Below are 23,794 nucleotides of genomic sequence, written 5' to 3'. Positions count from 1 at the left end.
TGCCAGCATATCGGCACCATATTACATTTCCAAACCCTACATAATTGTTTCGATAAAATGCTTCTTTACGGTAACAAATGGCTTTTTACATAATGCGTTCACTTCCTAGCTTCCACCAATGCTTTCTCCATTTCCGCAACTACGTATCTCTTGGGTCGCTTCGTGTGAAGCATGCATACCTTGTATACACTACATGTCATGTTCCATTAAGGCCAGCAATGATGATGTCACACAAAGTAGCATTACCTCTAAGGACACTGCAGTAGCTGTAAAACTCTAGTTGAGAGAGGCAGCATTTTTGAATAACTGACACATAGGGGATGCCCAAAAGGTGAGATTTTGGCTGTAGATATTGCTCAATGTCATGGATGCACCAACCATCCAGATGTACAACTGCAGCTATAGGCAAAAGCTCAGTGCAGTAGGTGATACGGCCCCACATGCTGAAAGGCAAGATGATTTTGTCTCACTGCAACCAAGGATCTTAATCCAGTATAATTGAGCAAAGGTAGGTTTTTCAACCTCACGAGCACTATATTTTAAAACAAATATGCTAAAAACATGCAAATTCAAAGACACAATACATACATTTTTTTTTTTTTTGCCCATAGATACACTGTAAATAAATGGAGATCCATATTTTACTAAACAGTGCTCTTAAGAACTTAAACTGAAATTCCAATCTATATCTAACAAAGCCTAAAATTGCTCCCACTCTGCTTCACCCCCCTTCTAACTGCTACTCTAATTACAAGAAATATGCTTCTACTTTTACCTATTCTCGGGGTGCTCCAGTCCGGACACGTGAACAGATTCCAGCAGCAGCTTCTGGGGAGAGGAGAGACAGCCAACAATGGATGCCCCATATAGTAAACTGGGTGACATCACTACATGGGAATTTCAGCCATTGTCGAGGATTTCCCCTCTTCCCTGAAGCTGGCTGCTGAGGAGATGACATGACCAGACCAGGGCACTCTGAGTATAGGCAAGTAGAAGCATATTTCTTCTACAATATTTATTCTATAATAGCAGCTAGAAGGGGGGAGAGAGCAGTTTTAGGATTAGATATAAACTGGAATTCCACTTTAAGGAAAAGCATCATCTCTTTCCAAAAGATACAGTCATTTATACACAAAATGGCAATAAAAGTAATGCAAACAATTAAAATATACTGTATTTAATGCTAACCTTCCGTGGGTTACAATTTATATTCACAAAGATTTGGTTATACCCTACTTACTTTACTAATTTCAGTTAAAATGGAAATAAAACATGATGGGACCAAGGCTGGCCATACACAATTTTCTTTTAGATTTACCTTAAACTATGTAGTACAAGGGCCTGCCTAACTGGAAACAATTGTAAATGGTTTAGTTTTGACCTCATATTATATGGTTTTTAGTAAATAAAAAGGAAAATTGTACAAGGAAATTGAACATGTATGACCAGCCTGACATAAATGACCATTCCACCACTCCATCTACTATACTCACAAGAAAGAATTGTGGTCAGCACTATACAACATAATTATGTAAATTGTAAGACTACAGGAGAACTGTGTAACTCTTTGAGATTAGACATAGTATTTAAAAAGACCACACTAACAGCATTCACATTTGTGTATCCTGTGAAGTTGCCATCTTTAGCTAAAGAAGGCACCAACACGATGGAATGTCAGTATTACCTGATCTGTTGGCGGGTAGTTCTTTTAGGCGGGGTCCACACTTATGCCGCATGCGGCTCACAGCAGGGGTCCGGTGCGTCCCTGTTCTCCATTTCAGGTCCAAAATTTTTGCCTGAATTCAGACATGAAAAAGAGCCAAAGACACACAGGAGCCCTGTGTTATTTGCTTCACAGCCACTCCGGAGATATGTGAACTGGCTCCATTGAGAGGCGGTCACAATCTCCTGTCATGCGTATTGGATAACCCACATACAAGTCACATAAATGCGAAACCAGTCTCAAAAGAGAAATGCAGCTAGGAATTGATCTTTCCAAAGGGGGCACAGTAATAAAAAAAACATGATTAAGAATAGGAAAGGGCTGAAATCCTTCCTTATGCTGCCTGTGTTCCCACCAAGAGTGCCCCCTCAATTTCTATGTGGTCCTAGGGAGAAGACATGATGGGAAATGCCTGACGTTTGGGTGGCGTTTCTTTTTAATGGATAAGTTCACCTTTCAAAAATAATAATAAAATGAAAATTTTTTCGCTGGTAAAAAATGTGCATTGATTATATTTTTTTCTAAGCAGCCTGCAGAGAATTGCACCCACAATCAGCAGATCAATGGTGCAATCTCAGGCTCCTGCAGACTCTGAGCATAGCTGTCTGTCTGTACCTCATACAGGCAGACAGCTACCTGAGAGCTGGAAGATCAATTGATTACAAAAGCGCTCACCAATGCCCTCACAGCTCATGAAGAGCTACAGGCTGTCAGCCGCAGAGGCTGATGGTACTTGTAGGGATTAATAACACGGCTGTCTGGGCAGAACCCCGCATGGATGCACTGCTTTCAAATAGTGACAGCGGGTGTGGGGAAAGTATCCTCTGTCACGGGGAGGGGGATCAGTGGGGAGAGCCTGCAGGTGCTGGAACATGTAACATCTCCCACCCTAAAAACAGGTGGCACATTTAACATGTTCCAAAGGTGAACTTTAATTCTATGAGTTCCATTTTAAAGCGGTTGTAGTGTCATTTTGGGGACTTTTACCTACAGGAAAGCCTATAATAAGGCTTACCTGTAGCTAAAAAAAAATATCTCCTAAACCGCATCCCCTCGCAATGCGCCGCTGACTGCAGCGGCGCATGCGCACAGGGGATTCCAGGCTGGAAGCCCGGCAGACGCCGGACCCAGCCGGGAAGAAATCTCCCGCGCGTATGCTCCGGCCACTCACAGCGCCGGAGCCGCGATACCTGGAAGAAACGCCAAGGGAACATGTCAGCTCCCTCGGCGTGGATCGGGACAGATGTCGGGGCCTCGTTCTAAGGTATTTCATAATGAGCTAGTATGTGGTGCATACTAGCTCATTATGCCTTTTCCTTTGCAGGTGGGCAAAAAAAAAACAAAAAAAAAACAGCGGGTTTACAACCGCTTTAAGTAATTTCTGATAAAAGCATGAAACTTTTAATATTCCTGTATGGATGATTTAGCATACATCAACTTGTAAATGTGTTTGTGGGGCCTTCAAAATAGAATAAAATGTCCAACTATCTGATAAATATATGAGATGAGAGATGATGACAATATAAAATAACCACGTTGCAATATCTTATTTTAAAATGTACTTTTACCAATCCTGTGGATACCTTTGTCCATGAATTCAATATGAATCTGTTATGTAAATACAATTGCACAGACACTAGCGCAATGAACCACACAGCAGAAATAACAAAAAGTAAATACAGACACGCCCCACAGCCTTTCTACAATAGCACTATAGCCCAGCACAGGTACATACATGCTGCCAGCAGAATATACCCTATACCTGGAGCTAGCAGGAGAACCAGCACAGACATGCAATAAATAAAGTCTGCATCTATACTAAAAATTTAATAACAAAACCAAATATTTTACACTAAATCGGGTTTTAGGAGTCAAATATGTAAAAGGCTTAGTAAACATGTTGTAAACTTTAGATGTTAGAACATTGTACAACCGGTCGCTTTACAGCATGTCTGTGAGACCGATTCACCTGTCAGTTGTTAAAGCGTGTTTCTACTTGTGTTCCCATTCACACAGTGTACCATAATATATTTAAAGCTGAACCCCGGTAGTTATACTCATTGCGCAAAGTATATATGTATATATCATACCTGATGGATCACTGGGAATCATTGTACAAGTCGGTGTTACGTCACATTCGGCTACCCGTCACATTTTGCTACCCGCTGGAGTGTGCATGTGGAACGTCATATGCGTTCCAACACTGTTGTTAAGACACCACTTTGCCTCAGGGCCGCTCGCCACGATTTGGATGGTGGGGCTTGAACCTGGACTGAGGGGTGTGGCCAAAAAATTCTGCACGAGCGCAGATCGCCACAGTGTTGGAACGTATATGGCGGCGTCGCGCATGTGCAGCCCAACGGGTAGCCAAATGTGATGGGTCGCCATATGTGACGAAACACTGGCACTGCTACAGTGATAGCTGTGATCTTCCAAGTCCTGCTGGTGTCCTAGGCAAGTGGCTTATCCTTTGCACACTGACCACAGGGGGTCACTGCTACCATTCTTACGATGTGTTTCATTTTTTTTAATAAATACATGGTGTTCTCGGATTGGAAAGGTGATGATTGTTCAAATCAGAAAACACCTTGCATTCATGGAAAAAAACACAAGGTTTACTATGAATGGTAGCAATGCTGAGAATAAAACCCACTATTTTCAGTGTACAGAGAGGAAGTGGCTCTGAGCAGGACTTGGAATAGTGCAGTTACCATTATAGTAAATCCAACTACCACAGTGATCCATGTTCCCCACCTGTCCATCAGGTTGGAGAAATGCATACTTACATCGTGTCGAGCTGGTCCAATGTAAGCATCCAATGAGCATCATTTCTGGAGTTCAGCTTTAAAAATATATTTCTCATCTTTCACTGAAGCAGATTTGGAACAAACAGCTTGGAATTGTTCAAAATAGATTGTGCAGTTAGGGGACAGATTGTAGGACAGCTTTTTTTTTTTTATCCATTTCTGGGTTTCAGCAGATATGTGTATAGGAACATGTCACAAATATATTTTTATCCCCAATTTGGCTACAAAAGTAGAAATACACTTTAAATGAGTAACACTTTAAACCAGGACAGATGACAAACTTCCAGGAGAAAGAAAGAATTACAATAAAATCACAATGCAGAAGTACTCATAATCTCTCAATTAACCCCAAAATTGCTGCAATGAATCAAAAGCAAGCAGGCACAGAGCACAAACATTCATAATGCAACAGGAGGACGGGCAGAAATAGGTGGAAAGCAGTGAACTGCATGACAAGACATGTAACAGTCAAAATACCTGAGGCTTAGTGCATTCCTGTGAGCCAAAATGAAATGAATGCCATAGGAGAGGAAAGGAAAAGATGGAGATTACCAAGACATGCTAATAAATATTCCATCAGTATGAAGATTGCGAGGAGAAGGGCATATGATAATGAGAACCTTTGTATGGCTCCCCAATCAGCCCTTCCTCATTTAAATATCTGGAGAGCCATGAAACCATTCAAGCACAATTCCGAGAGCCTGGCGAATTCTACCAGCCGTCATGCCATTTTAGCGCTTTCTAGGCCAGCCTTACAGATTCTCACAGAGATCAACTATGGTCAATCAATGCATATAAAAAGAAAAGGAAGGATGGTATTCAGGAAAAGTTCTACCAGGAAATTTTCCATTGAAACTATCCTCATTTTTATCAGCATGAATTATTACATCTGAACACAACAAGGTTTCTGTCCATGCAGTTTTTTTTATCTATATAATCGCACAGCAGCATTCTTTTCAGAAGTAAATCAAAGTTTGTATGGATGACCACACATGGACAAATCCTTAACGGGAACCGATGGGTGGCGAGAGGACCTCTCGTCATTGTCCAGACATCAGATCTGCCAGAGCCCACTGCAAATGTTAAGCATTTTTCTGTAATATTAGCACGTGGCATATACACAGTATAGGGCCCTTCTCTCTCCTATGGAGAAGGTATGGCTACTAATCTCAGAGATTTCTACATTGGATAGTAACAAATTACAATGCCTAAAACTTATCCATATGCTGTCCAATTATTATTTCTGTACATTTTATGCTATATTTTGTAACAGTATAAGCAGTATAGAGTACATAGAACCTCCACATAGAAAACAACTTCCTGCCAGTATTAACGGGTGTCAATATAATACATTGGTAATGGGGAAAAAGCATTGCCGTTGTCAATATTACAGTTATAGTCCAGCGACTTCTAATGAGCCTACGTTATTCTGTATAATAAAGAATCTGATTACACCATAAAGAGCAGCCAGACCTTTGAAGATCTCATCATAGACATTGGGGTTTATTTACGAAAGGCAAATCCACTTTGCACTACAAGGGCACTTAGAAGTAAAGTTGCTGTAGATCCGAGGGGAACATACAAGGAAAATAAAAAACAGCATTTTAGCTTGCACATGATTGGATGATAAAATCAGCAGAGCTTCCCCTCATTTCAGATCTTCCCCTCAGATCTACAGCGACTGCACTTCCAAGTGCACTTGTAGTGCAAAGTGGATTTGCCTTTCGTAAATCAACCTCAAAGTAACAAGTGACCTAGGTGATGCAAGCTGCCTTACATTGCCTATACAATACTTGAGAATAGGTGGATTCCTACCTGCCAAAATGTTTCTTCTTTTCCCTGTGGTCCTGCCCCCGATCCCCACCAAAACAAAACCCCAATAAAATCAAGAGGAGGCACATCTGATGGACCACTTGGTCTATTTCTGCCATCACTCTGTTTGACCATTCTTCCAGAAGCGCATTTGTGAGGTCAGGCACTGATGTTGGATGAGAAGGCCTGGCTTGCAGTCTGCGCACTAGTTCATCCCAAAGTGTGTTCTATTGTGTTGAGGTCAGGACTCTGTGCAGGCCATTCAAGTTCATCCACCCCAAACTTAGTCATCCATGTCTTTATGGACCTTGTTTGTGCACTGGTGTGCAATCATGTTGGAACAGGAAGTGGCCATTACCAAAACTGTTCCCACAAAGCTGGAAGCATGAAATTGTGCAAAATGTCTTGATATACTGACGCCTTAAGAGTTCCCTTCACTGGAACTAAGGGGTCAAACCCAACCCCTGAAAAACATTCCCACACTATAATCCCCCCTACACCAAATGATTTGGATGAGTGAGTTTGGAGTGGAGGAACTATACAGAGTGCTGATCTCAACCCGATACCGTTGAGATTTAATTAGAACGGAGACTGCGAGCCAGGCCTTCTCGTCCAACATCACAAATGCACTTCTGGAAGAATGGTTAAACATTCCCATAGACACACTCCTAAACCTTGTGGACAGCCTTCCCAGAAGAGCTGAAGCTGTTATAGCTGCAAAGGGTGAGCCAACTCAATATTGAACCCTATGGACTAAGACTGGGATGCCAATAAAGTTCATGTAAAAGCAGGCGTCCCAATATGTTTGTGTGTATATATATATATATATATATATATATATATATATATATATTTATGCATACAATTGTTAGCACTATATAAATACCTGTGAGAATAAAAAATAATTCACTGTAGTAGCAGTGTCTACTTCAGGGACTTCTAGCTCTATCCCACGCATAGTTACATAGTTTACATTTGTCCTAAGTTGGACCAACATAACTATGTAAGAAAAAATGCCATATGCCTATAGAAGGAAAATCTCTCAAACAGGTATTAAAATGCACAATAGCTACTGACGCTAAGACATCTTCAAATTGGGTAGTTCCTAGATATGTGAACTGCCAAAAAATGTGTTTGTTTTAGTTTTATTCGTTTTGGGTTTTTTATTTTATTTTTTCGGGTAATTCATTATGATCGAAATTCATTATTTTGAATAAATTTGGAAATTCGAAAATAAGAAAGAAAATTTGAAAGAACAAAAATCTGAAAATAAGAAAGAAAATCCGAAACTTTGAAAATCCGAAATAACCAATAAAAACTATCTATTAAATTATAGGTATTGGAATTTCCTTTCAAATTTGTCTATTAGTTAACGTAACGAATTTATTCAAAGTTACAAATTATCCGAAAAAATTAATGCCGCAACCAAACGAGAGAAATGTAACAAATTATTATATTAATAATAATAATATAAAGTTTACATTATTTATTATTATTAATTTATTACGTTTCATTCGTTTAGATGCGGCATTCTTTAATTCAGGTAATTTGTAACTTTGGATAAATTTGTATTCGTTCCGTTCAGAACAGACAAATTTGAAAAGGAAATTCCAATACCTATAATTTAATAGTTAGTTATAGTTATTAGTCATTTCATATTTTCGGTTTTTCCAATTTCTGGATTTTCATACTTATTTTCGGATTTCCAAATTTTCGAATTTCCGTTTTTTGGATTTTCGAATTTTGGAAAAATGTGTTAAACAGGTTTTCATTTATTAGACTATATATTCAAATTATGGAATTTGTCAAATTTTGTTGAAAAATTGATTCGGAATGAAACGAATTGCACATGTCTAGTAGTTCTCCCAAATGATTAACTATGCATGTACAGCGATGTTTAGTACTAACCTTGGAATTGATGGGCTGATGTGACGCATAGAAGCACGCAAAAAAAAAAAATTCCTTTTAAATAAATAGGGGATTTTTTTTTTTTTACTCACTTTTGAAATAAAGCCATGCCCTGTGCCTGAAATGACTAACAAATGAACAGGCAGAATAGCCTCTGCTAACAGAACACAATGTGTGTGATCAGGGTGTGTGTTCCCTGGGTGTGAGGATACATCAGTGCCTAATGCTACAGAGACTGAGATTCAGAAAGAAGATCTCTACTCTGCTCCAGCACAGCAGATAATGCAGCATGTTGTAATGCTGGCTTAAAGGGTAAAAAGGGGCAAAGTTTGCCTTGTAGGGGAGAGGTACAAGTCTAGACAGATGTAACCACGCATACAAAACACAGGCTCTCCAGATCTAGGCTAATTCCTTCCAGCACCTTAATAGAATTTCAACATTTCCTAGCTCTGCATCAAGGGTCATGGGATTAACGGTGCTCTTGAGACCCATCTCTACTGCTAATCATTCCAGCAGAATGAAAGTAAATTGTCCTTGATTTAGTAATGTTCCAGATATTTCAATTGTGCTGCACACGGTGCACTCGACTGCCACTTTACAGTACAAATCAGGAGTTTGCAGCTGTCTGAAGAAACAGAAATACAGTAAAGTATAAAAGTTACTCACTGTGTGGTAGCCTCTTGGCAGCGGAGGTTTTCCAACAGGATAAGGATCCACAGTATCGATGATGGTCTGTCTCTCTCCCTTCTGATTGATCTTTCTGAACCTCCGCCGAGACTGTCGGTGAGATGCTTGTCTCTGAAAATACTCTTCATTTTCATCCATATAGTCCACCTTAGGAAGGCAAACATATTCACATACAGATAAAAAGCTCTAACTAGTCATCAGTAAAACTGAACATGCTAAAGTAACAAAAGGCACAGAGTGCTATTAAAATTCTATTACTAGTCGTTCCCGTGCTGAAACCACTAATCAGTTCAGAACATTTGTTACCTAGGAAACTACAAACTGGTCAGACCAGTCTGTGAAACTTTTAAGTGACCTGCATTAGTCGATACCTGAAAATGGCAGAACCTAATCTTTTAACCACAAGCCAGCCAAATTATGGAAGCCGTTTCATGTTAGAGGCCAACACAAATGAGAGGCTATAAAGCTTACTGAGTAAACAGACAACTTGAATTGCAGGCGTATTTCCGTGCCCGGGGAAACGTGGCTGCAGCGTACAACCACCCATAGTAATGAAAGGCTGCACACATGTAAATGATCTACTTGGGTTCATTTGTGTACATATGTAAATCCCTGAACATGGCTTATGTGCATCCAGGGGAGCTTACATAAATATGACCTTACAACTGTATACAGCTAGTGTACAGCCATCTATTATAGGCGATTGTACATTGCAGCCGTGTCTCCCATGTGCAGAAGATAAACCTGCAAATTACATTGTACAGTCTCCTGCAACTATGAGCATGAGGCCTAATACATAGCAACTGATCAGACAAAAATGTCATTCAACAGATTTGTGTAAACAAGCCAAAAACAAGAAAGGTGAATAGCTAGTTAAAAGATAAAATAACAGAACCAGCTCCTGCAGTAATATTCACCTCCAATCTGGAGTTTTCCCTCACTGCACTTTATTTTTCATTCTGATAGCCAGCATCAATAATTTACTCCAACTTTCTATGAACCCAGAATGTCTTTGAGTCGCTTCAGCTTGTCAATGAACAGTGAAAGAAGCAACACAGTAAGGATGTCATCTCTCAGACACTCTGTTCTCTCATCCTAGCAGTATGCTTCAAGTTAGCACATTGGCTCCTTGTACTGCTTCTTCCCCCTCAAATTCACACCCTGCTGTACAGTGACACAAGAGGCGGATATCAAGTCAAATTCATAGTGATTCGATTTATTCACATGGGGGGGGGGGGTGTGTGTGTGCGTTCCAGATCTGGAGCCACCACCCACAGACCCCTACAACCTAAAGGGCCAGGGTTGTGGGGAAAAGGCCCTTGTCCTCATCAACATGGGGAAAAGGTTGGTTTGTAAGGGGGGGGGGGGGGGGGGGGGTCTGTTTTCCAAAGTAGTACCAGGATCATTTCAAAAATCGCATTGCAGCCCTGTCGTATTGATGTGAATGGACCTCAACCATGCTCAAGATGCACCTGAAATGACTCTAGCGTGGGCGAAGCCTTAATCTACTTTTATCATGCAACTCTTCTCTTCTAAACTTCTGAAAAAGTTCATAGTGAGCAGAGGTTATTTTGATTTATTCATTAAACACAGACTGGTTAGTTTAGGTAAGACATCATAGATTGTAAGCTCTAACGAGCAGGGCCCTCTAGTCCCTCCTGTATTGATTTGTATTGTAAGTGTACTGTCTGCCCTCATGTTGAAAAGCGCTGCGCAAACTGTTGGCACTATATAAATCCTGTATAATAATATATATTAAAACTAAATATCAAGTTAAATTATATAGTAAATGTTGACTGGAAAAAAAAAAAAAAAAGTTGTATGGTTAGATTATAATGTATGTATGGGCAGCCTAAGACACATGTCTAGATTTCCATTACCCATATTTATGCTGCATAGTGCCAAAGAGCATTTGGAATCAGTCACAGTATTGATACAGGTTTCTAGAAAATGGTGCTCTTATCCACTGAGCGCACCACAAGAAAAGTCACTCTGAGCAGGGAGAACGAGTGACGGCAGCGTTTGTTACAAAGTCGAGTAAATTATAAAAATGCTTCATCACATTGTATTTCACAGGCAAGACAAATAAATGAAGCTATTTAATACAGAAAGGAAAGCGTACACGTTCTAGTTTTGCTGAAAGAGTTAATCTGGATGTTAGATGGGATTCAGAAATGAGGACATTTTGCTTCCACGGAGTGAAACAAGGGGCACTGTGCATGTTTTGCCCTCAGGAAGGAAGTGGTCTGATTACTCCTTCTGGAATGCCAATATTCTCACAGAGGGCTGCAGACCACACCCATCTCCCATTAGGTAATGCAGGGAAGATGAGTAGGACTGGAGCAAGGAATGAGGCATGTCTGCAACTGATCAGCAGCACAGTGAGCAGAATATGATAAGAGTACAAAGAAGACTTACCACAATCATTTCGGAAGGTTCCAACACAATGCATTCACAGCCACGCCTGAAGCTTCCTGCAGATCTTTTGCCAAAGCTGTAGAAACACCAAACAAAAGAAAACATTGATTAGGAGTAAAAAAAATCATTTCTGCAGGAATGTTAAAATGTGAGTAGTCTAATTCTGCACAATTAAGGGCACACAGATCAGTAATAAATATAGCCTGACAACAATACATATGCAGTACGTTCGTGAGAAAATGTTACTTGGAAGCGAAGGTCTCCAGATAGATGAACCATGAGTGCAGTTATGATTCCTGTTCACATGCTCCCGACCATTGCTGGACAAGCCTCCTGGTGCCTGCGCAACTTATTCCCAGAGAAAACTTGTTGACAGATGTTGGTTTGGCTTGTTTTTTTGTTTTTTTACACCCAAATCTAAAGATCTACACATAAAGATGGATTAAATGGAAAACCAAATGTTTTTTTTTTTTTATTATTTTTATTACATTTTTTCATACAAACCGAATGTTGTTTGACAACAACCTAGATAAAAGGTTTTGGACGTGCTAAACTCTTTCAAGCAGAGGCTCTTTTCTTAAAAATGAATAAATAAAAGGAGGAAATTAAAATAATGAAACCCGACGTCACAAACACGGTGAAGCCACTTCCACAGATGTTTCATGAAGTCTCTGATCAGGACTTCAGATTAAGGGATTGCTTTTAAAAAAAAAAAAAAAACACACATGTCGCTGATGGGAGTAATGTGGCAACTGTGGTTATTGTGTAAGGTCAGCATGACGCTGTTTTTGGGATACTGGAAGCTACAAGTCCTATTTTAGATTGGACTAATCTATCCTTGGTGAATGCACGCCTCAAGGACACATTCTGCCTGGCTTCCAAACACTATCCTGCAGAGGGAACACCCCATATCAGCTACAGACTGGAATTGCACGGAAGGTCCTGCCAATATACTTCAGCACAGAGTAAACGTAATAAGTGGATGGGTCTGTATTAAGCCCTTTGGGTCAATATCCCTTTTCAGGGATGACGTTGATAGGTGCTCTGTGGCTGCTGCACACAAATCATCCCCCTTTCATATCTCTGTATATGGCTTGAAGTTGACCACAAGCATCCAAAATTATCCATTTGAAAGGACAAGTGATACTATTATCAGGACAGTATACACCTCCGGATCCCACACATGCTTTTTACTGGACAGGAAACACAGTGCATCTAAACCCAACAACAAACATTTCAAATATTGCCGCTTGGAAGTCCAGTTTTCATTTTTTTCCCTTTATTTTCACCTGCAAATAACACACTTCTATCCTTTCATGCCTACACTCATTTCCCCATTGTATCTATGGAGGTAACCATATATGTCACACAGACCGGTCTTTAAACAAGCCCGTCTTTGTTAATCTCCATTTCTCAGGGGTCCGTTTATGAAGCAGTGAACAGTGGTGATCCAGAGTATCGCCACTGATCACACTCCATAAACAGTTTATGGAACAGAGATAATCGAGGGAGAACATGTTCGCCGATCCTCTCCACACACTGACAATCCTCATTGACTGACACAGTAACGGCCAGTTTATGAAACTGCGATCTCAGTGCTTCACTGGCGATCTGTATCAGAATTCACCCTTCCCCGATTCAGTAGCTCAGAGGTGGAGAATCCGGGAGTGAAGAAGGAATGGGAGGAAGATTTTTAACTTCCTTCTACCTCGTTCAGACCCCCCCCAACACTGTAACCATGTCCCCCTGTCATATTTATGTGTGTTTGTGTATGTATGTATGTATATATATATATATATATATATATATATATATATATCACTGCTTCAGAAACGGATACTATAGTGGGTTGAAGGAACTTGCAGTTTACAAAAGAGACTTAGCAGTTAGTTTAAAACAGCTATGCCACCCATTCACAGAACGCGATGCATTATGAGAAGATGATGGGGCAAGAGGTGCAGCTTTACTCAGTAGCAGCTGCTCTCACAGAACTGAAGACATCCACTCAGGACGGTGTACACTTTAATTACACACCATTACATACAATGAATGTGTAAAACCAGCTGGAGATAACGCGATTTTCTTTCCCGCAACCACGGGGTAAGCCGCCCTCGCTGGGAGTACAAAATGATTAGTGGTAGCGGCTAAAATGGCCGAGATTCAAACTGTCTTAGGCTAGTTTTAGGCGATGTGTCTCGTTTCCTACTTAACAAAAGCCAACCGCAGTTCAAAAAGTGGACCAGCTGTAATGAGGAAACATCAGACCGCTATGAAGAATTCTACGAGGAACTAGAACCGTGTTTGTCAATCCCCCCCCCCCCCCCAAGTTGTTTATTGAAAAATTTTCAAAGCAAGAAATAAAATAATTCTCAATATTTTTTAAGTCAAGGCACTCTTTAAAATTATGTACAATCTTGAGACCCCCCCCATTATAAAATGTGGAAAAAAACAAAACGAATAGCTTTACATATTACAGCAACATCCGCACACACAGGACATCCAATGTTAGAGGAGGTTTATTTTTCCAAAACAATTACGCCTTTGCACACTGGTACTGACTAATATGCCAATGTTTCACTCCGCTAATGTGAACCCATGAAGAGGGGCATAAAAGGGGCAAACAAGGATGTGGTGTAGGTGCCCAACTGATGACGCCACTGGTTGTTTGGAAGCCAGTGGCTGGAAGATTGTATTAGTGCACAAGGAAAGGCTTAATCTATTCACTGATTTTTCTACATAAATTGGGCAATTTTTGGGCATATGTCAAGGCACCCCTGAAGAACCATAAAGGCACCCTGGTTGAAAAAGGTTGAACTAGAGTATTAAAAAGTTGTATCCCCTTCAACCCATGCTCACGTCTATAATGCAGAACCTACAAATCGGTCTGTAAACAGACTAAAGATGACCAGTTGTCTATGAAATCTCATATGTAATAATTAGTGATTACCTGTCCTGATCTCAGTTTCAAGAGATCTCATGTGAAATGTGTTATTCTGTGATAGTGAAAGCAAATTTTAAATATATATATATATATATATATATATATATATATATATATATATATTTATATTATTAGGGTCACACATACCATTGGTTCTTGTAAAAGTAAAATCACACGAAGCACCAATCCACCAGCCTTATAAAAATACCATAGAATTCACTTTTTTTAAACCTGCAGTTACAAATATCTCTAATTATATGTCCTATCTGGATTTCAGGGATCTCCCCCTATCTGCTATTTATTCCACAACTCTGCAAACATTGTGTTTGTGGGCTTCTTTGTACTCTGTTGGGACAACCTCAGTTGTTCCTAATATCTGGTTATTGAGCAATGTGTTCCTCGTACTGCCTTACTTAATAATGTCAGCTTTAACCATCTAGCCTGAAAAGAAAGACAGTCAGTTGTATAACTAACAATGGCTACTTTGTTTCATTAAAAAGGATACTAAACATAGTTACTGCTATAACAGAGGAAGCAATGTGGCTTATGCAACTGGAAGAAAGACCAAATCTGCCATTAGAACCAAAAGAAAGCTGACCTTGACAAGTAAAGCAGAGGCCAAACTTTGGCACGCTTACCACACCTTAAACAGCATCCAATACACTTCAAGGGCATTCTCCGTCTTCAATGGCATTTTCATATGCAATTTCACATGGCTTATTTTTAAGAATTCAATTATCTGCAAATTAGTTGTGGTTTCTGTCAAGCACATCTTCCATAGGGATGAACAGCACAGGTGCGTGGGAACTCACTATACAGGTGATTTAATGCAATGAGCTTCACACAAAGAAAAAAAAAAACCTCTCTGGTGGAAACACACAAACTTCTAAAAATGCACTATAAAGCACACAGCAATAAAAACAGCAAGTCCGACATTCTGTGTCTATGGATGCAAATGCTGGACTCTGGAGTGTGCCCACAAGGTAACCCCCGAGAGAGCGGTTCTCCCAGGGGGTTATACGATGCGGGGAGGAGCTACCAGCACCGCTGGGGGACCCCAGAAAAGGATGATCGGGGCCACACTGTGCAAAACTAACTGCACAGTGGAGGTAAGGTACAACATGTTTGTTGTTAAAAAAAAAAAAAAAAAAAAATGAAGCTTTACAATCACTTTAAAAGATTTGAATGGAGATGCTGCAGAAAAGCATGTAGTGCATTTATGACACGTTTTGCATTTTTTAATCTGCCCAACAACAAATTGGGCAAAAAAAAAAAAAAAGCATAAAAAATGCAAAAAAGAAAACGATGCCACAAAAAGCACTACAGAAATGGATCAAAAGCAAACTGCACAGGTGTGAAACAGGCCTAAGAGGCATAACGTAAATATATCACCTTTAACCCACCTGGTAGTATTCCAGAGTGTGGCTCAGGGTTAAATTTCAGTACCATTAGCGGTAACCCTGAGCCACACTCGGGACTGCATTGCAGAATCCTGGTCCAGGTTACTTGGCTTGGCTTGTCCCCGGGATCCTGCAATGCCCCCGCTGTGTCCTTCGCCAGATCATCCGCCCAGTGCCCCCATGGAATTCAGCTCCCTGTGAGGGCACTTGAGAAGGGGATGAGCCAGGAGCGCTGCTGAGGGACCCCAGAAGAGGAGGATTGGGGCCTGTATACTGTATAGATGGTTGCATACATGTATTATTTAAGTCACAATGAATCTTATGACTCCTCTGTGCAGTATGTAACACTTCCAACTATTCTTATGCTAGACACCTAAAGTGACCAGAGTAAGGCAGGAAAGACCAAAATGAAAAAGTAAAAAGAAGTTATAAATGTACTTTAAGCTTCCCTGTAACTTCTGTTCACACTAATCCATGAGTGTTGATCACTAAGGCCGTGCATGCACACAGTGCCAGGTCACTAGGGGCATTGTGCTTTAGTTCTGATCAATAAACCCACAAGAGTGTTCACCTAAAACCTTAATCACCATTAACAGTTGTTAGAAGATGTCTGTGGCACAGGCAGGCCTCTCTGTGTCTAGCATGTACACCCACACACTCAGGTACATTATACGAACTGATAAAACGCCAGACTCCCAAGAATAGACCTCCGCTTTAACACTGATTGATGACTCTCATAGGTTATGCCACTTAAAGCATCGAACTAAATTTAGCGTTATTAAAACAAATGGCTCATCTAATCAACAAAGTGTGATTAAAAGCACGCAGTAACATACAAATGTGATATACTGTGGCTCACCCAATATGCTGGACACAAAACAGCCCCAGATAAGCAGGGAAAGCTGATTACTGGATCAAAAACATATTTAGCATGATAAATTAGGTCAGTGCTGTCCACACAGCAAGACACATGAACGATAAGGCTCCATGCACACTGAAGCTGATAAACTGCAGTTTATTGGCGTTTGGGCGTTTTTTGTAAAAGCCCATAAACTCCACTCTATGTTAGCCTATGTGTCCATGCACACATGGACGTTTTTCAGCTTTAATGAGCAGTGGAGTTTATGGGCTTTTTTCTGAACGCCAGAAATTCGCGTTCAAAGTGCCGTTTTTCAGCGGCAAAAAACGACAAACGCTCATTAACGCTCATTAACGCTCATTAACGCTCATTCATTAGTGTTCGGCATTCTATTTTTCAATGCATTGTGGGATTTTTGGAGTGTCCTCTGTGTATTTTTATAAAAAACACCCATTAACGCTAACGCTGTAAAACGCTCATTAACGCTCATTAACGCTAGTATAAAACGCTGTTAAAAGCAGGTTTTTCAACCAGCGTTTTCTGCCAGCAATCTGGCGTCCAGAAATAGCTTTTTTGAGCTTCAGTGTGCATGGAGCCTAATAGTTACAGCACTTCAAACCCGAACCTATCCCAATACCTCTTCTTAAAGTCATTTAACTAGGGGCTCATGCAGTCTGTATATATGTATGCATGTATGTAAATAAACACACACAGCCGGTAAAATAAGTATTGAACACGTCACCATTTTTTCTAGGTAAATATATTTGTAAAGGTGCTATTGACATGAAATTTACACCACAACAGTAACAACCCATGAAATCCGCACACATAGAAACCAAAACAAACAAGTTCAGAAATGAAGTTATGTGTAATAAAATGGAATTGCACAGGGAAAACGCACTGAACACGGTAACTGAAATGTATTTAATACTTCATGCAAAATCCTTTGTTGGTAAAGACGGCTTCAAGATGTCTCCTGTATGGAGAAACTAGTCACACGCATTGCTCAGGTGTGATTTGGCCCATTCTTCCACACAGTCTTCAAATCTTGAAGGTTCCGTGTGCCTCTACTATGAACTCTGATCTTTAGTTATTTCAAGGGCTGAAACAACTAATCGATTAATCGACAATAAATTATGAAATTGATTAATATTTTCATCATCGATTAATCGGCCAGTAACATAATGGGGTTAAAAAACTAAAATGAGCCCTTTATAGTACAAAAATATAATCACTACTGTAAATATTACATTCACTGTTCTACAGTAAAAAAAACGAACCTCTTACAGTAGTGATTCTCTGTTTTTTTGTACTATGAAGGGCTAATTTTAGTCTTTTTAGCCCCATTATGTTACTACACGTCTTAGGCCTGGTCCACATCTATGTGTTTATTGGTACTTTTTGCAGAAACGCACTACAATTCGTTTACATGGTTTCCTATGGGACACGTTGATATCTGTGCTTTTTTCAGCCGCTGCATATTTGGAAAGGATCAGGGACTTTTAACACAAAACGGTGCTTTTTTGGTTCAATATACTTCAATGGAGAAGCTGCAGAAAAGAATGTAATGCGTTTTTGCAGCAATTTGTGTTTTTTTATCTGCCCCAAAAAAATGCAAAAACCACAAATTGCAATAAAATCACGTGCACAAAAATCAAAAACGCACAGCAAAAAGGACTGCAGAAACAGATCAAAAGCAAAAACTGCATAGGGTGTGTACCAAGCCTTATGCTGGCTTTACCGATCAATTTCCAGGTGAGAATATTCAGATGAAAAATCTTTGTACATTCGCTGAATGAAAGAATTTTGTTTGAAATTTTCACTTCATTTCTGAACAAAAACCACATACGCTGTCTGAAAATTCCTTTGACCAAGAAGTTTTCTATTATTTCCAAATTTTCCCATCACTGTGGTTGAAAATGAACGTCAATTTGACCCACTTTTTATTTTTTTTGAAAGGTTTAATTAATCGAAACAATAAATCGGCCAACTAATCGATTATGAAAATAATCGTTAGTTGCAGCCCTAGTTCTTCCCATAGATTTTCTATTGGATTCAAGTCAGGTGATTGACTGGGCCATTGTAGCAGCTTTATTTTCTTTCTTTTGAAACCAATTGAGAGTTTCCTTGGCCTTGTGTTTAGGATCATTGTCTTGCTGATATGTCCACCCTTGTTTCATCATCATCAGTAGATTTTTTATCAAGAGTATCTTGGCACATTTTTCCATCCATCCTTCCTTCAATGATATGAAGTTTCCCAGTACCGTATGCTGAAAAACACCATGATGTGCCCACCTCCAATATTCACTGTTGGTATGGGGGTGTTTTTGGTGTGATGTGCAAACATGGTATTATGGCATTCGAAAAGTTAAATTTTGGTTTCATCTGACCATACTATATTCTCCCAGTATTTCACAGGCTTGTCAAAATGTTTTGAAGCAAACTTTAAAGGAGCTTCAACATGCTTTTTCTTCAGCAATGGAGTCTGTGATGAGCGTGCATACAGGCCACGGCAGTTGAGTGCATTACTTATTGTTTTCTTTGAAACAACTGTACCTGCTAATCTTTCTTAAGCTCTCCACAAGTGGTCCTTGGCTCTTGAACAACTCTCCTGATAATTCTTTTCACTGCTCTGACAGAAATCTTGCAAGGAGCACCTGGACGTGGCCGTTATTTCATGAAATTATGCTCTTTTCACTGCCAAATCATGGCCCCAACAGTGCTCACTGGAACATTCAGAAGTTTAGAAATCCTTCTGTAACCAAATGCCATCAGTATGTTTGTAACAATAAGGTTGTGAAAGTCTTGAGAGGGGTATATAAAATAATCACTCCCCTTTAAAATAATCAAATTTTGTTGCTTTGCAGCCTGAAATGAAGACAGATGCAGTTTTTGCTTTATCCAGCTGTATTTACTCAGTGCAATTATTGTCAGAAAAAAAAAAAAAAATCAAAAAACAGAATCAATGAGTTGGAAAAAGGATCCCCTTATTTCAGTATTTATTTTTAACCACATTTTGTTAAAATTACAGCCTTAGTCCATTGGGATTTATCTCTACTAACTTTGCCATATTTTCCCACTCTTCTTTGTAGTTGTTCAGTGAAATTTGATGGTGACCGTTTGTGGACTGCAGTCTTCAAGTCATTCCACAGGCTTGCAATGGGGTTTAAGTCTGGGCTCTGACGAGGCAATGCAAGGACATATACCTTTGTATCCGACAACCACTGTGTTGTCATTTTTGCTGTGTGCTTTGGGTCATTGACATGTTGCAAGGTAAACCTTCTTCCCATTGACTACTTTCTGGCAGAGGGCAGCAGATTTTCCTCAAGAATTTGATGATATTTTTCCTTACAAGTGCTCCAGTCCCTGCTGCAGAGAAACATCCCCAACAACAGGATATTACCACCTTCATGCTTTACTGTAGGAATGGTGTTTTTTGGGATGGTGAGCTGCACTGGATTTCCGCCAGATATATTGTTTGGTGTTGAGGCCAAATTATAAAATTTTAGTCTCATTTGATCTTAACACCTTTTTCCACATGCCCTCAGAATCTTCAAGGTACGTTTAGGCTACTTTCACACTGGAGCGGGCGCCGGTGGTAAATCTGTGCTATGTTTAGCGCCGCTTTACAGTAGTGTTAGCAGCTCTATTCGTCCACCAGCAGGGCTGTTTTAACCCCCGCCAGCAGCCGAAAAAAAGGGTTAAAACTGCCCGCAAAGTGCTACTGCAGCGGTGCTTTGCCGGCGCTACCCCATCTTTTTCAATGGGCAGGGGCGTATTAAGAGCGTTGTATATACCGCTCCAAAGATGCAGCTTGCAGGACATTTTTGACCGTCCTGCAAGTGCACCGCTCCAGTGTGAAAGCCCGAGGGTGACAGGTGAGGCTCTTTACAGGCGCTATTTTTAGCACTGTAGCGCCTGTAAAGCCCCTCAGTATGAAAGTAGCCTTAAGGTCAAAAATATTACTTGAAAGAAAAAGAAAGCAGTTTTCAATGCTGTGAGAGTAAAGGGGCAGAGGGGGGCAGACACAATATCATTTGCCCAAAGCTCTAATGAGCACTGAATGATAAAGGGAATCCCTAACAAAATTGAAATCTTTTCCATGGCACAAACTCCTATTATGTAGCAACAGTGTCTCCCACAGGCCTGCAGCAAACAAAGGTGGAGCCCCACCCTGAACGACTACATGTTGTCATCTAATCAATGGAATAGAAGCAGGAAATCTGTAAGTGCAGCTACCACTTCTATCCAAAGCTAAACCCACAACTAGGAATGTTGCTTCCATCTTACACAGACTGCTTACATATGGGAAATCGCAGTGTCACTGTTACAACAAAAAATTAAGATCTTTCAATACAATTCAGTTTTACATGTTAAAAGATAAAATAAAAACTTGAGTGGATTCATGATGTATATTACTGAATTGGATAGGAAAAATCAGCCCAGGGGCTTACAAATCAAATAAGGGAATGAATTGTTTGCTGTGATGAAACAGAGATCCTTTCTTGTTTTTACAAATGACGCATTGGTATAGAAATATTTGAATAGATATTAGTGTCTGTCAAGGACCCTCTATTAGCTCCAGATTACATCCTCTCCCCCTAATTATCCCAAAGATAAGTAAAGATGACTTCAGCTTTTCCTTATTTACTGTATATAGCGTGTCTCTTAAGTTTGTTAAAATCCCCATCTTCATTTTTACAGACAGAACTGTTGAGCTATAATGCCATTAAAAAATGCATGAGAGCAGCTTTTTTAGCAAACCGCATTCTCCTTGACCCCATTCTGACAAAAGCGATGGCGCTTCCTTCATCAATACACACTTTTAGCTTTTCTAATGCCTCCACAACCCTTTCAAGTGGAGCTTCTCCTGGGTCTGACAGGACTTGTAAAACTATGCAGGGAATTAAAATGCTTCTGTGATGCTACAGAAGTTTACTTTGCTAGATTTCATTGCCTCAGTCAGGCAGATCGCTGTGCAAACGTTCCAGCATCCAACCAGAGGTCAAGCAGTGTCATAAATAACCAGGTGATACAGCAGGCATCAAGATAAAATCAGCATGTAAACAATGACCAAATCATTCCTCCTCTCTGCATTTCAATATGATAAACAAATGTTATCTTCAGTCTCTTATGAATGCTGCCGCCAGGCTTGTACATCTTACAAACTGATCTCTGACAATCTCTTCACTGGCTTCCACTAGCCCAAGGTATAAAATTCAAAATACTAACCACAAATTACAAGGCCTTCCACAACATTGCCCCCAGCTACATCACCAACCATAGCTGCAGAGAGCGCCCAAACTGTCCTCTCAACTCTTTCCAGGATGTCTTGCTCTCTAGCTCCCTTGTTATCTCCTCCCATGTCGCTCTCCAGGACTTTTCCAGAACCTCTCCCATCCTCTGGAACTCCCTACCTCAAAATGTCTGGTCAGCTTTTACCCAGTCCGCCTTTAGGCGATCCTTGAAAACTCATTTATTCAGGGCAGCCTACCCAACCGCCACTTAAAAAGCTGTACTTGAGTAACCTTCACCAGATTAGAGCTGCTATTTTCATAATCGATTAGTTGGCCGATTATTGTTTCGATTAATCGATTAATCTGTTAATAATCTTAAGAAACAGTGTGGTGTATAATTTAGTTAATATGCAAAGTTTAAAAAAAAAGCAATTTATTCTTAAATATCTCTGTATGCAGTGGTAAAAAAAATAACCAACTATATGGTAAGTATACTGTATATACTATTAGAGGAGATATACTGTATATACCACTATTAGAGGATATATACTGTACATACTATTAAAGGGTGAATCTGCTAAATATCAGAGATCAAATCTTTTCTAAATACCCAGCGGCTGAAAAAAGCACAGATATGAACATGTCCCATAGGAAACAATGTAAATGAACTGTAGTGCGTTTCTACAAAAAGCACCAAAAAACACATAGATGTGAACCAGGTCTAAGGGCCGGTTCACACTCCGGGCGATGCGAGGCGACACCGACTTGCCTCGCCGCGACCTGCCGCGACCTCAGCGGCGACTTGCAAATGACTTCTGTATAGAAGTCAATGCAAGTCGCCCCGAGGTCGCCCAAAAGTAGTACAGGAACCTTTTTTCTGAGTCGGAGCGACTCGAGTCGCTCCTCTCAGAACGGTTCCATTGTACAGAACGGGGGCGACTTGTCAGATCGCGGCGAGGCAAGTCGTGTTGCCTCGCATCGCCCCCAGTGTGAACCAGCCCTAAGACTTTTAGTAACATAATGGGGTTAAAAAACTAAAATCAGCCCTTCATTAGTACAAAAAAAAAAAAAAAAAGATAATCACTACTGTAGGGGTCCATTTATTTTACTGTAGAACTGTGAAATTAATATTAACAGTAGCGATTATTTGCTCTTTTTGTACTATGAAGGGCTCATTTTAGTTTTTTTAACCCCATTATGTTACTGGCCAATTAATAGATTATGAAAATGGTAATCGATTAATTTCATAATCCATAAGTTGTCGATTAATCAATGAGTTGTTTCAGCCCTACACCAGATAATTAACGGCATCTATTACCTTTTGTACCATCTCCCCCTCCCTTTAGATTGTAAGCTCCATGAGCAAGGCCCCCCTATCCCTTCTGTATTGAACTGTATTGTAATGTCCTCCTTTATTATGTAACACTCTGGGCAAACTGTTGGCGCTATATAAACCCTGTACGATTTTTGTGTGCATGGCCAATTAGCCATACCAGTTAGCAGGATAAGGTCCTCCTAGGCTCCACTGAAAACTCCACAGCAGTGCAGCAGGGCAAATCGTTATATGGCTTCCCAAAGTGTGCAACTGATGCAGAATTGAAAAGAGTTTGAGGTGCTGCATTGGGCTGACTATGGAAAGCGAGTCAATGTAAATGCTAGGTATTTTCAAGTTAAACTACCTAAAAAGCAAAGCGTCCATATATGTATTTTAATTTTTATTATTGCTAAAGAATGTGTAATTTTATTTAGACAATGTTGTTGTACAAACACCCTGCCAGACAGTGTGGCCAGGTCTTTGACCTCCACTGTAGCAGAAGCATTGTCAAAAACCCTCCCCCAGGCTGCTGATTGGCTTAAGTAGGAAAAGCAAACCCTTGATAAGCTCATCTCTCTTCTTACACTTCTCCTGTCAGCACATAAACATGAAGCAGAGCCTCATTAGCGTAAATCTCTCCTAGCCTGAGCAATGATGTGAAGAGAATTTCAAGTTCATATTAAAGGT

The 23,794-nt window shown here is 40.1% G+C and overlaps 1 protein-coding gene across 9 annotated transcripts in view; it reads right to left on the bottom strand.

Annotated features, from left to right (window-relative positions):
• RAPGEF2 (Rap guanine nucleotide exchange factor 2) overlaps positions 1-23,794 on the bottom strand; it is a 383,922-nt gene that overhangs the window by 128,357 nt on the left and 231,771 nt on the right. For 7 of the 9 annotated variants that reach the window (XM_077477128.1, XM_077477135.1, XM_077477136.1 and 4 more), the window contains 3 exons: positions 11,356-11,431; positions 8,917-9,084; positions 5,008-5,025 (listed from right to left, as the gene is read on the bottom strand). In XM_077477128.1, the coding sequence (XP_077333254.1) occupies positions 5,008-5,025; positions 8,917-9,084; positions 11,356-11,431 (262 nt within the window). The remainder of the gene's footprint in view (positions 1-5,007; positions 5,026-8,916; positions 9,085-11,355; positions 11,432-23,794) is intronic. The other 2 variants (XM_077477130.1, XM_077477132.1) reach the window with 1 other exon arrangement.

Source organism: Lithobates pipiens, unplaced genomic scaffold (genome assembly GCF_037356315.1).
Source record: "Lithobates pipiens isolate NorthernLeopardFrog02 unplaced genomic scaffold, aLitPip1_a1.2 Scaffold_13, whole genome shotgun sequence".
Lineage (NCBI taxonomy): Eukaryota > Metazoa > Chordata > Amphibia > Anura > Ranidae > Lithobates > Lithobates pipiens.
The sequence above is the reverse complement of the archived record's forward strand: the minus strand, read 5'-3'. Positions and strand labels throughout refer to the sequence as shown.